The sequence below is a fragment of the Plecotus auritus genome (assembly GCF_963455305.1).
Source record: "Plecotus auritus genome assembly, chromosome: 13".
Taxonomy (NCBI): Eukaryota; Metazoa; Chordata; class Mammalia; order Chiroptera; family Vespertilionidae; genus Plecotus; species Plecotus auritus.
The window spans coordinates 29,869,144-29,882,718 of NC_137779.1; the positions used below are offsets into that span (position 1 = coordinate 29,869,144).

Genomic DNA, 13,575 nt, shown 5'->3' on the forward strand with positions numbered 1-13,575 from the left:
CACAACCAAGGTACATGCCCTTGACCGGAATCGAACCTGGGACCCTTGAGTCCGCAGGCCGACGCTTTATCCACTGAGCCAAACCGGTTAGGGCTCTTTCTGGGTTTTTGAGAGAGAGGACGGAAGGGAGAGAGAAAAGCCACCGATTTGTTCCGCTTATTTATGATTCATTGGTTGGTTCTTGTATGTGTCCCCCCCCACCCCGGGATCACACCACAACCTCGCCGAATCACTGCCAGGCCTCTAACCAGCCCAGCCAGCCGGCCAGGGGGACACAGGTTTCTGTCACTCGGGTGGGTCTAGGAAGGTCAACAGTTAACAATGAACCTGATAGCAATCACATGAGGGGCTGGCTCTGTGGTCTCCTGAGCAGGGGTGAGGTCTGGGGCAGGGACGAGACCCAGCCTTCCGCCCCAGGCCCTGGAGCTCCCACCCGGGGCAGATAATTACATGGTGAGGCCGGTAACTGCTGCCTGTGCCGGGCGCCGTGGGCAGGAAGGACCAGGCTGCACCTATGACTTCCAAGCTCCGAGAGGCCCATCAGGAAGGGACAGAGGTGGCTGCAGGCCCGGCTGTCGGAGCCAGAAGGTAGCGGGACTTGCTGGGCGCTGTGTCAGCGCGTCTGCCGGCCCAGCGGCACCAGGTGTGTGAGCCGGGGGAGTCAGACAGGACATTGGCTCCGCACCCTCCTCGCCGGCGTTGTGGCGAAGAAAGAACCCTCGGGCCCGGCCGGCGTGGCTCCGTGCCTGAGAGTCGACCCATGAACCAAGAGGTTCGATTCCCGGTCAGGGCACATGCTGGGGTTGCAGGCTCGATCCCCAGTAGGGGCCGTGCAGGAGGCAGCCGATCGATGTCTCTCTCTCATCGAAGTTTCTGTCTCTCTCTCTTTCTCTCTCTAAAAAAAAAAATCAATAAAGACATTTTTTTTAAAAAAAGAAAAAGAATTCAGAGACAAGATTCAAACTATAAGGTAATGTTCAGCCCTAGCCAGTGTGGGCTCAGTGGACAGATAGAGTGTCCTCCTGCAGACTGAAGGGTCCCAGGTTCGATTCTGGTCAAGAGCACGCACCTGGGTTGCAGGCCCCCCAGCCCTGGTCGGGGGCAGGCAGGAGGCAACCAATCGATGTGTCTCTCTCACATCGGTGTTTCTCTCTGTCTCTCCCTCTCCCTTCTACTCTCTCTAAAAATCAATGGGAAAAAAATATCCCTGGGTGAGGATTTTTAAAACAAGATAAAGTTTATTTAGAAAGTCACTGAGGTAGAAGAAAGAAGATATGGGCTCAGGACACATTACAGAGGCAAAGGAAGGGCTTCCCTTGGAGCTCAGGAGAAAGAGGCAAGGAAAACAGGCTGGGGGAGGGGGAGGCCTGGGGGAGACGGAGGCCTGGGGGAGGGGGAGGCAGAGGGGAAGGGGAGGCCTGGGGGGAGGGGGAGGTCTGGGGGAGGGGGAGGCAGAGGGGAAGCGGAGGCCTGGGGGAGGGGGAGGCAGAGGGGAAGAGGAGGCCTGGGGGGAGGGGGAGGCAGAGGGGAAGGGGAGGCCTGGGGGGAGGGGGAGGCAGAGGGGAAGAGGAGGCCTGGGGGGAGGGGGAGGCAGAGGGGAAGGGGAGGCCTGGGGGAGGGGGAGGCAGAGGGGAAGGGGAGGCCTGGGGGGAGGGGGAGGCAGAGGGGAAGGGGAGGCCTGGGGGGAGGGGGAGGCAGAGGGGAAGAGGAGGCCTGGGGGGAGGGGGAGGCAGAGGGGAAGGGGAGGCCTGGGGGAGGGGGAGGCAGAGGGGAAGAGGAGGCCTGGGGGGAGGGGGAGGCAGAGGGGAAGGGGAGGCCTGGGGGGAGGGAAAGGGGAGGCCTGGGGGGAGGGGGAGGCAGAGGGGAAGGGGAGGCCTGGGGGGAGGGGGGGGCAGAGGGGAAGAGGAGGCCTGGGGGGAGGGGGAGCAGAGGGGAAGGGGAGGCCTGGGGGAGGGGGAGGCAGAGGGGAAGGGGAGGCCTGGGGGGAGGGGGAGGCAGAGGGGAAGGGGAGGCCTGGGGGAGGAGGAGGCAGAGGGGAAGGGGAGGCCTGGCAGGAGGGGGAGGCCTGGGGGAGGGGGAGGCCTGGGGAGGAGGTATGGCGGGCAGTTCCATAGAGAGAACTGTGCTGGGCCCTCGTCTCGGGGGTGTTTATTGGAGGTCAGTGGAATGCGCATCAGCCTTCCAGGTGTGTCCTTTCCAGGTGGTGGTCTCTACTGATTGGTCGGCGCCAGGGGTGGGGGGCGGGGGGGCGGGTCATGTCTGGTCTTGCTGCTCTTCTGGGCCGGAGCTGAGACATAGCTGAGGCCTGGACGTCATGGCCAGGGTTAATGCTTAAGGGAGCGGTTGTGCAAGGACCCGCACGGGGGTCCCAGGCCGCCCCTCTTTGGCCCCTGGCTCCCCCTTGAAGGAGGTCTCTCGTGCCAGGGGAGGAAAGGTCAGGGGGTCTGACCCGCCAGGTGCCAGGGGAGGAGAGGTGACCCTGGGGGCAAGGTTCTCGCTTTCCCAATGCTGCCTGTTGCTAGGCACCTGGGCTTTCCACACTGACCTTCTGTGCCTGGGCCAGCGTCCGTCTAACGGGCTCCCCCAGATCCACCCGACATCCGTGTTCACGATCCCTGCTCTTCAGATTGAGAACTGAGGCAGGTCCTAGCCGGTGTTGCTCAGTGGTTAGAGCGTTGGCCTGCAGACTGAAAGGTCCAGGGTTCGATTCCCGGTCAAGGTCACATGCCCAGATTGCGGGCTCGATCTCCAGTAGGTGGCGTGCAGTAGGCAGCCGATCGATGATTCTCTCTCATCATGGATGTTTCTAGCTCCCTCTCCCTCTCCCTTCCTCTCTGAGATCCATAAAAATATATTAAAGAGCCCTAACCGGTTTGGCTCAGTGGATAGAGCGTCGGCCTGCGGACTGAAGGGTCCCGGGTTCCATTCCGGTCAAGGGCATGTACCTTGGTTGCGGGCACATCCCCAGTAGGGAGTGTGCAGGAGGCAGCTGATCGATGTTTCTCTCTCATCGATGTTTCTAACTCTCTATCCCTCTCCCTTCCTCTCTGTAGAAAATCAATAAAATATATTTAAATAAAATATATATATTAAAGAAAACGGAGGCAGGAGGAGGAGACCCCAGGCTTCGGTGGCTGGGTCCAATCTGAGCCTCGGCACCTTAGAAGCCAGGCCACCCGTCGGCCTCTGAGCTGGGGGGTGGACTTGGTCCGCTGAGTGCCCGCGGGCCCTGCGGCCGGCCGTTCCCAGGTGTTAACAGGCTGACATCTCCGAGGCCCACGCACTTGGCCGCGCTCCAGCCTCCAGCCGCACATCAAAGGTGGTGCTGAAACGATGGAGCCGGGAGCGGCGCCAGGGTGCTGGCCGGGCGCCAGGGGCGCGGGGACCTGCCAGTGCCTGCCGTGGGCCAGAGCTTGTCTCCCCGCCACCACTGGCCACTCCAGCCCCTCCAGCCACTGGCCTGGCCTCCCGTCGGTGTGGTCTGCGTGGCTCCGGGAGGCTGTGGGCAGGTCTCCCCGGGGTGGCCTCCCTGCCTCTGTTCGGCGGCCTCCGACAGCGACAGGCGGGCCTCCTGAAGCAGGCGGACTCGCAATCGCCCAGAGAGCATTCTAGGGAGGCAAACGGGCGTGACCGGGGAAGATCTTTTTTTTTTTTTTTCTTTTTAATATGTTTTTATTGATTTCCAAGAAGAAGGGAGAGGGAGAGAGAGAGAGAGAGAAACATCCATGATAAGAGAGAATCATGGATCGGCTGTCTCCTGCATACCCCCTACTGGGGATGGAGCCTGCAACCCGGGCATGTGCCCTTGACCGGGAATGGAACCGTGACCTCCTGGTTCCTAGGTCAACGCTCAACCACTGAGCCACCAGCCAACCAGCCAGTCTCATTGTCGTTAGAGACAGCGAGTTCCCCCTGGGGCAGCTGTGGGAGATGGGGTGCTGGGGACGGGGGGTCAGAGACGAAACGTTAGAGATGCTGGGATCTTAGAGTTGAGATGCCACGATGTTGGATTTACAGATGTTGGATCTCCTTGGGGCAGATCCCGGGAGACACAGGACGTCCTGGCCCCGGCCCGGGTTCCTGGCCCCGGCAGGTGCTGGAGGCTGGAGCAGGCACGGTTGCATCTTGGTCGGACCTGCCGGCCTGGCTCGCTCCCTGGGAGGCTCTTGACTGCACCTGGGGTGTCGTGGCTCCACCAGCTGGGTCCACCCGGGGCCCGAGGCTCCCTTGGCACTGCCTGGAGCTCAGCCACGGCCGCTCCTGGGGTCTGACAGCAGGGTGGGGCGTGACAGGCTGCACGACGTCACTTGGAGGAAGTGGGTTCAGGCCTTGCTCTGGTCACGGGCCACTGCCCTGCTGATGGCTTTGGCCAAAGCCCTTGCCCTCACGGGGTGCCGCTTCCTTGTGCGGGGAGCGCCTGGGCGGAGAGGTGAGGCAGGTCCCAGCGTGTCAGGACGGGAAGGGCCTCGGAGGCCACAGAGGGCCCATTTCTCGGAGGGAGGGGGCTTGCCCACAGGAGCAGAGCCTGGGGCCGCCTCCCTGGCCACGGCCCGGAGGTCTCTAGGTGGCCGGTGCCAGTACAGGAGGGGCAATTAGGAGATGAAAGGACCCGGCCGGAGGGGCTCAGAGGCTGAGCATCAGCCTGTCAACCAGGAGGTCACCGTACGATTCCCGGTCAGGGCACAGGCCCGGGTTGTGGGCTCGACCCCCAATGAGGGAGGGGCGTGCAGGAGGCGGCCGATCCATGATTCTCTCTCGTCACTGATGTTTCTCTCTCTCTCTCCCTTCTTCTCTGAAATCAACACAAGTATATATATTTTTTAAAAAAGGTGAAAGGCAACAAGATGGTGGGATTCCCCCCCCCCCCCGCCCCCGCTGCCCTGACAGCTGCCCCAGCTTGGCCCAGGAAAGCTCTTCAAGGAACAAGGATGCGGAGAGCCCAGCTCGGCCAGCCGCCAGCCAGCACCCCTTCGTCCCAGGGCCCTGCCCCCGGCCGGCACGGCTGGCTGAGGAGCTAATGGCCACCCCCCGGGGTCGTGAGGCTGAGCGGGGTTAATGGGTGACCCGGCCCCGTGACACCCTCACCACCTCGCTGGCTCTCAAAGTCCAGGCGCCTGTCCTTCAAGGCCTGCGCTCGCCACGCCCCTGGCCAGCCTGGACGCCTCGGGAGGGTGTGGAGGTCACGTCTCCCTGGCACCCTCTCTGCTCCCGGAGATTCCTCCGGCGCCGGGGCCTCCAGGCACGAGGGCTTCTCCCCCGCTGGCCTGGCCTCCCCCCTCCCCCCCCCCTAGGATGTTTGCCCCTCCCTCGGGGCCCTCGGGGCCCTCGGGTCGTCCTCCTTCTTGTCTAACCGTACGATTCCACCCACAGTCTGACTGGGGGCTCCTTGAGAGAGGAATGTAGATGGGCCAGGATCCGACAGGTGAATGAATGAATGAATGAATGAATGAAGAATGAATGAATTGAAGCCAGGGCTGTGCTCGTGGGGGCAGTTCTGGCAGACAGCGGGCCAGGTGTGGACCTCAGAGGCACAGGCGGGCTTGGGCCGGCCAGCCCTGGAGGCACCCCCCCCCCCCATGCCATTGGACGGGCAGGAGCAGAGGCGGGATGGGTGATGGCGCATCTCTCACCCCCACTGCTTCATGTCCTCCATCGGTCTGTCCGTCTGCTCACGACTCCAGAAAGTTGGGGGATGAGGAAAGGGTCCCTGGGTCATGTGACTCCCTTTAGGTCAAGTGACCTGGGTCTTTGGAGGGACCGCCTCCAGGGTCAGGGAGGTCAGGGAGAGGGCCTGCGTAGAGGTGCGGCCGACCCCGGGGTTGTAGAGAGAACCTTAGGTCCCTGGGGCCTGGGGGGGGGGGGGTCGCAGATGCTTATACCCTCCCCCCCATGCAGGCATCTGGCTCCACCCCGTGCTGTGTGACCTCCTCTCTGGATATCGTAAGTTGGGGGGAAGCTCACCTCCTTTCAGGGGACCCTGGGTCTGATCTGCTTCTGCTGGAGACGCAAGCTCACGCAGCCCCCCTGAGGCCCAGGAGCCTCAGGTCTGGGTGAGGGTGTGGAACCCCACTGAGTCAGCGAGGCCAGCAGCCTCTGGGGTCACACGGCTCGAGGGCGGGGCCAGGAGCCAGCCCTCCTCCCACCTGGAGCGGCTCCTGTGCCTTTAAAGCCTCCCCCTCCCGGACCAGCACGGGCTCAGTCCTGTGCGGGGCAGCAGGAGGCCCAGCCTGGCGCCAGGTGAGCTGGGATGGAGTGGGCTCTGGCGTCCCCGACCCCGGTGCTGTCACCCCAAAGCACATCCCCCCCACCCCGGGAGCTGCTGGACGTCATGGTGGGGGAGACCCTTGGGCTTGGGGCCTCCCGGAACCTCTGGGGGCCCGGGTCCAGCCCCAGCTCTGCCCGACTTCACGCTCCTGGGTGATGATGGGAGTGAGCTGCCCTTCAGGGTGACAGGGCAGGGCTCCTGCGGATGGGTCAGCGGGGGGGGGAGGCGGGGGGAGGGAGGTCCCACAGGTGGGCAGAGCCCGAGGCTCTGACGGGGTCTGGGCTGGGGCGCCCTCAGCACAGGTGTGGGCGGAGGCGGCGGGTGAGGCCACCTGACTTCTCCGAAAAGGCTTTGAAGAAACCACCGCCCAGGAAGCAGACTTCTCGGAATTGAGGGGGAGGGTGCCCCCTGAACTGAGCCTGGGAGGCTCTGGCCATCAGCGGGGACGGGGTCACGGCGGAGGGAGGTCAGGTCTGGAGTGGAGCCGGGAATGTGCTCTCGGGGGGGCTCTGGCTGGGCTGTGGGGGGCGTGGGGCAGGGTCGGTTGCGCAAGGGTCATTGCACAACTCTCGGGGTGCCCCCCGCTCTTTGCGTGTCTCCCGCAGATTTCAACAGGTTTCCGGCAGGTAGTGGTTAGAGGACGGGTCTGATTCTCAGCCTTGGGCAGCCAGGGTGGGCACCGGGGAAGGAGAGCCGGGCGGATCAGCTTCCCGGGCAGGGGTGCGGCTGGGGCAGAGGAGAGCCGGGTCCTCATGCCCGAGGTAGGTGACTCCTCCCTGGGGGCACATGTGGCTCTGGGGGGGCCGTCTGGTTGCCAAGGCGCTTCTACCTAAGCCTCGGTTTCCTGCCTGTGAATGGGTTTGGGGCTGGGTCCTGTTCTCACCCTGTGGCTCTGGGGTGGCGATGACACAGCCTGGGCTAAGGTGAAGGATTAACAGAAACCCCCGAGCTGGCATCTCTGCCCTCTTCCTTACCCTCCTCTCTGCCGCGCCCGCCAACGCGCTTGGCTCAGCCTGGATTCCGCTCGCCGGGGGGTGAGTAGATGTGTTGGGAGCGGGTGGCGCTAACGGCAGAGTAAGAATCCTCAGGTGGCCCGGCCGATGTGGCCCAGGGGTTGAGCAGCGACCCGTGAACCAGGTCACGGTTCAATTCCTGGTCAGGGCACATGCCCAGGTTGCGGGCTCCATCCCCACCCAGCAGGAGGCGTGCAGGAGGCAGCCGATCGATGATTCTCTCTCATCATTGATGCTTCTACCCCTCTCTCCTTTCCTCCCTCTGAAATCAGTTTAAAAACCACACAAGCCGAAACCGGTTTGGCTCAGTGGATAGAGCGTCGGCCTGCGGACTGAAGGGTCCCGGGTTCGATTCTGGTCAAGGGCATGTACCTTGGTTGCGGGCACATCCCCGGCAGGGAGTGTGCAGGAGGCAGCTGATCGATGTTTCTCTCTCATCGATGTTTCTAGCTCTCTATCCCTCTCCCTTCCTCTCTGTAAAATATCAATAAAATATATTTAAAAAAAAAAACAAAAACACAAAACACCCACCTTGGCCAGTTTGGCTCAATGAATAGAGCGTCAGCCTGTGGATGGAAGGGTCCTGGGTTCGATTCCCAGTCAGGGCACATGCCTGGGTTGCAGGCTCCATCCCCAGTGGCGGGGGGGTGGGGGGTGTGTGTGCAGGAGGCAGGTGGTCAAAGGTTCTCTCATCATTGATGTTTCTCTCTCTCTCCCTTTCTCTTCCTCTCTGAAATCAATAAAAAAAATATATATGTAAAACAAATCAAAAAACACCCATAATATATGAGAAAGAACATTTTGGTGGGTGAGACTTGCATATTTTTGGAGATGGGGAGCTCACCCCTTTTTGTGCCTAGGATGGGAGGCGTGGGGTCTGGCAGAGACCTCCAGCTCAGCCCCCGCAGCCTTGCCTGGAATGCCAGGGTCCCCCCAGGCCCCCTCTCTGCGTGCAGGGGGTGGGAGGCCGAGCAGGACAGAATGTGACAGACGCACCCTGGATGCCATGCCTCTGTTAGCATGGCCTCTGCTGAGCCGCCTTCCCCTGTCCTGGTCCCGGGCCCTGGCCGCGGCTGCTGGGCACAGGTGAGGGCGCCCATCGCTGCCAGCTCGCTGTGCCCTTGGCTCCCGTGGGGCTGAGCCTTCCTCTGCCCACTCAGTCATCCTCTCTATTCGCCTCCTGCTGCCGATGGGGCGATGTCTCCTGCTCCCCCGGGCAGGGGGGAGACCGCTGAGCAGGCTCAGGTGGGGGCGGAGCCCTCTGGCTCTCCCCTGCCCACCCTCCGGCCCACGGCCCTGCAAGGCAGCCACTCAGGCGGGGCCCCCGTGCCCTGATGTTCCTGGCTGGTGCCCAGCCCTCGGGCACAGGTCCTGGGCCTTGGGCCCCGGCTCCCTCCCTGTTCATCTTCCCCGTCACTCTGGTCCACAGTTGGGGGGATGCCCAGGCCAACGGGCAGTTGTAGCATCTCTGGGCGACTCCCGGGCAGCGGGTGTCAGGACAAGGATCGCTTCGGCTGCGAGACCCGGGGCGGGCGGCCCTGTCGGCTCAGCCTGTGTGTCTCCTCTCTGTCGGGCGGCACAGCCCTGCAGGGTGGTTGTGGATGCACCTTAGAGACGGGGCCTCTGGCGGCTCTCAGGCCGTCTAGACACCTGGCCAGGGAGCCAGGGAGCCAGGGAGCGGGTGGGAGCCACCACCTAGGAAGTGGCTGATCCTTATCCTAGTCCTCCTCCTTATCCCATAAGGGCCTGGGGGGATGGGGAGTCGTGTCCAAGGTCCCCAGGGCCGGGCCGGAGCGGCTCCTGACTCCGAACCTCCTGGGGGGACTGGGCAGGGACACGCGGCACCTCGGGGCAGGTGTGGGTGGCCGAGCCTGCACGGGACCAGCTCCGGCCTCTGTGGGCCCTGCCTTTTCAGGCTCTGCAGGTGGATCCTTGGGCCTGAGGCGGGCACACCCCTGGAGAGGTGGGGAGCTGGGCCTGAGCCGAGGCCCCAGGCCGAGGTTTTGTTTTTGTTTTTTAAATATATTTTATTGATTTTTACAGAGAGGAAGGGAGAGGGATAGAGAGTTAGAAACATCGATGAGAGAGAAACATCCATCAGCTGCCTCCTGCACACTCCCTACTGGGGATGTGTCCGCAACCAAGGTACATGCCCTTGACCGGAATGGAACCTGGGACCCTTCAGTCCGCAGGCCGACGCTCTATCCACTGAGCCAAACCGGTTAGGGCTTGTTTTTGTTTTTGAAAATACATTTTTATTGATTTCAGAGAGGAAGGGAGAGAGAGAGAAACACCAATGATGAGAGAGAATCAGGAATCGGCTGCCTCTTGCACACCCCACACTGGGGATCGAGCCTGCAACCGGGGCCTGTGCCCTGACGGGGAATCGAACCGTGACCTCCTGGTTCACAGGTCGATGCTCCACCGCCGAGCCACGCCGGCCGGGCCCCAGGCCGTGTTTTTGAGGCTCCTTGGGCATCTGGCTGAGGGTTGTGGGTCGTGGGGAGGCCTCCCAGGTCGGGGTTCTGGTCTGAGGCTGGGGCACCCCTGAGCACCGCCCCAGGGACCCGCTCTGGGACGCTGTGTGTGACCCTGGAGGTCAGATGCTCTGCATAGAGCCAGGGAGCAAGGGCTGGCCAGTGGGGGACCCCGCCTGGGGCTCCCTCGAGGGGCTCTGGTGGACTCGGCCCATCGGAAGGATCTGAGTCCCAGAGAAGGGGATCCCCTGCCTCTGCCCCCACCCCTGACCTTCCCCGTGGGGCTCACGCCCTCGCCGGCTGCCGCCACCACGCCAGCTCCGAGTCACTGCTGTCACAGCACCTTCCGGGCCTTCTGAACTTTAGTCACCCGGGGACAGGCCGAGTCACCACGCCCCCTCCTGCCCATATGCCAGCCTTCCGCCCGTCCTCCCTGCCAGGCCAGACCTTTAAAGGACCACCTGCTCTCCACCCGCTCCAACACCTGCAGCTGCCCCACGGGGACACGGGCACCCTGGCTGGCCCCTTGCCTCCTCTGGGACTAGGTGAGCGAGTCCCTTTGGTGCCTCCGGCCTCAGCTCCTCCTGGGAGGTGCCGGCCCCGGATCTCAGGCCCAGTTCAGAGGCCCCCTGAGCAGCGCTGCGGGGGGGGGGGGCAGGCGTGGCCCTGGCCCCTCAGGCCCCTCAGACCTCCCCGCACAGCTGCCTCCCCTGGGAGCCGGAAGGCAGCTGCGCCAGAGCCTACACTTTCCCAGGCAGATCAGCTGCCTCTTCCCGCCCTGCCTGCCCCAACCCAGAGCTGTCCCTGAGGAACCGGGGCTTTCCTGGACCCCGGGTGCCCCTGGGCCTCAGGTAAGCCCCCCAGGGTTATTAGGAGATGGACTGGGTTATTTCATTTTATTATTTTAAAAATCTTATTGATGTCAGAGAGGAAGGGAGCGGGAGAGAGGAACAGAAACATCCATGATGAGGGAGAGTCATGGACCGGCTGCCTCCTGCACGCCCCACCCTGGGGATCGAGCCCACACCCGGGCATGTGTCCCGACCGGGAATCGAACCCTGACCTCCTGGTTCATAGGTCGACGCTCAGCCCCGGAGCCACGCCGGCCGGGCTGGGCTGGGCTGGGGTTTGGGGCCAGGCACTGTGCTCGGTCCCCGCTCCGGCCTTGGTTTCCCCTCCCGATGCCGATGTGAGCGGGAGCCCCGCTCTGGGCTCGGGGTTGGTTAGTGAATCCGTGAGAAAAACGCGGGGCGGGCGAGTGGGAAGCGGAAGCCGGGCCCCCAGCAGGGTATCTTTGGAAAGCTGGACGTGTCCGCCCGCGGGGGCCGAGCCAGACCTCCCGCTGCCCCGCCGGGGAGGAGGGGACGCGGTCTGTGCTGCCCACCCTCCCCGCCCTCCCTGCGTGCCCCTGCCCCTCAGGGAGCCCACCGGGGCCCTGGGATGGGTGGATGGACAGACGGATGATGGACAGGGGAGGCTGGAGTGTGGGCCTTAGGAAGTCATGGCGCGCTCTCCCCGGGGAGAGAGGAGGGCCCTGAGGGGAGTCTGAGCTGAGAGCCCCAAGCCCAGGAGACAGGAGCCCTCACCCTGCACGGCCTCCCTGCCAGGGCCCAGGGCGTGCCCAGAGGCTGCCAGGCCTGGCGGAGGAGCGGGCAGGAAGCAGGAGCTGTCCCCTGAGGTCATTGGCAAGGGGCAGGGCCCGGTTGGCACGTGGGAGAGAGCCCGCTGACAGCTTTTCGGAGGCGGAACAGGAGGTGCTGGTGGGAGGGGCTGCATCGAGTCCAGCCAGAAACCGTGGTGCCTGATTCTTTATTTTATTGATTTCAGAGAGGAAGGGAGAGGGAGAGAGAGATAAAAACATCAATGATGAGAGAGAACCATGGATCGGCTGCCTCCTGCACGCACCCCCCCTCACCAGGGCATGTGCCCTTGACTGGAATCGAACTCGGGACCCTTCAGTCTGCAGGCCGACGCTCCACCCACTGAGCCACACCAGCGAGGGCTGGGTCAGGTCGTTCTTTCTGCCAGGAGCTCCTGTCCCATCTCTGACCCCCCAAATCCTTCCTGCTGAGCCATAGGGCGCCATCCCAGTAAGAACCCCATCTCTATCAAGCAGGGACCCCTCCTGGGAGCCCCCAGATTCCCCATGCGGGGGTTTGGTGGTGAGCAGGTCATGGGACCAGGTGGGAAAGCCGGGCTGAGGGGAGAGGGGGTGGATCCCGTGCCCCTCCCTGCTCTGGGGCCTCGGGCAGGTCACTGACAGTCGGCCCCGTGGGAAGGACAGGCACCCTGCTTGGGGTGTGGTGAAGATTAAGTGGGTTCACCCGGCCGGCGTGGCTCCGTGGTTGCGCGTCGACCTATGAACCGGGAGGTCACGGTTCGATTCCCGGTCAGGGCACAGGCCCGGGTTGCGGGCACGTGTTCTGGGCGGCAGGCAGGCAGGCAGGTGGGAGACATAGGGATATGTCTCAGGCTTGATGCTGGTCTGTGGCGGGGCAGGGGGCGGGGGGAGGATCGGATGGCCCAGGGCAGGTGGGCACGGTCCCCCGGCCCTGCCCCCTGACCCCTCGCGTGCCCACAGGACCATGAAGAAGCGCTACGTGGTGCTGGCCCTGGCGGCCATCGTGCTGATGCTGGTCATCATTAGCCTCAGCCTCTGGCTGCCCACCGCCTCCAGGCCACCCGGCCACGTGTACCCCAGGGCCGCCGTGGCCGCGGACGCCCAGCCGTGCTCGGAGATCGGGAGGTGAGTGGCAGGGTGTGGGCACACGGGCCCGGGAAGACGGCCGCCGGAAGTGGACCTGGGCGAGGGGCGTTCCTCTTTGGACCTGCTCAGCGGCCCCTGGGCGGGGACGGGGCGGGGGGGGCGCCGACCCCGGGAGCCGGACACGGGGCCCCAGCCAGGGGCCTCCTCTCGGTGTTCAGGACGCCTGTCTCTTTGGATACACTGCTGTTGGACACGATTTTCTATCCCGATCTCAGGTTCTATACAAAGATCAGTTCCCACTTAAAGACGCAAACAGAAAACACGATTACTAATGAAAAGGAACACCTTTTAAAATATATATATATATATATCATTGATTTTTTACAGAGAGGAAGGGAGAGGGCCAGAGAGTTAGAAACATCGATGAGAGAGAAACATCGATCAGCTGCCTCCTGCACACCCCCCACTGGGGATGTGCCCGCAACCAAGGTACATGCCCTTGACCGGAATCGAACCCGGGACCCCTCAGTCCGCAGGCCGACGCTCTATCCACTGAGCCAAACCGGTCAGGGCAAAAGGAACACTTTTTTTTTAAAAATTATAAACGTTACGCAGTCCGGCCGGTGTGGCTCAGTTAGTTGAACTTCATCCACGCACCAGGTGGTGGCTGATTTGACGTGCCGGGGCTGCAGGCTCCGTCCCCAGCAGGGGGCGTGCAGGAGGCAGCCGATCCATGTTTCTCCCTCCTACATGCTTCTGTCTGTCTCTCCCTCTCTCTGAAATCAATAAAAACATATTTTTTAAAAAGTTATGTGCAGCCCTGACCGGTGTGGCTCAGTGGATAGAGCGTCGGCCTGCGGACTGAAGGGTCCCGGGTTCGATTCCGGTCAAGGGCATGCACCTTGGTTGCGGGCACATCCCCAGTAGGGGGTGTGCAAGAGGCGGCTGATCGATGTTTCTCTCTCATCAATGTTTCTAACTCTCTATCCCTCTCCCTTCCTCTCTGTAAAAAATCAATAAAATATATTAAAAAAAAAAAAAGTTATGTGCATTGCCAGGCCGGCGTGGCTCAGGGGCTGAGCGTCGACCTATGAACCAGGAGGTCAGGGTTCG

At 62.9% G+C, this 13,575-nt stretch overlaps 1 protein-coding gene across 17 annotated transcripts in view; it reads left to right on the forward strand.

Moving 5' to 3' along the window:
* The window catches only part of LOC308238324 (glutathione hydrolase 1 proenzyme), a 29,365-nt gene that overhangs the window by 5,717 nt on the left and 10,073 nt on the right, over positions 1-13,575 (forward strand). For 7 of the 17 annotated variants that reach the window (XM_080650055.1, XM_080650062.1, XM_080650063.1 and 4 more), the window contains one exon: positions 12,337-12,501. In XM_080650055.1, coding sequence (XP_080506181.1) covers positions 12,341-12,501 — 161 coding nt within the window. In that variant the 5' untranslated portion in view covers positions 12,337-12,340. Of the gene's footprint in view, positions 1-5,895; positions 5,941-6,197; positions 6,238-6,868; positions 7,027-10,171; positions 10,301-12,336; positions 12,502-13,575 lie in introns of those variants that run through there. The other 10 variants (XM_080650059.1, XM_080650060.1, XM_080650061.1 and 7 more) reach the window with 4 other exon arrangements.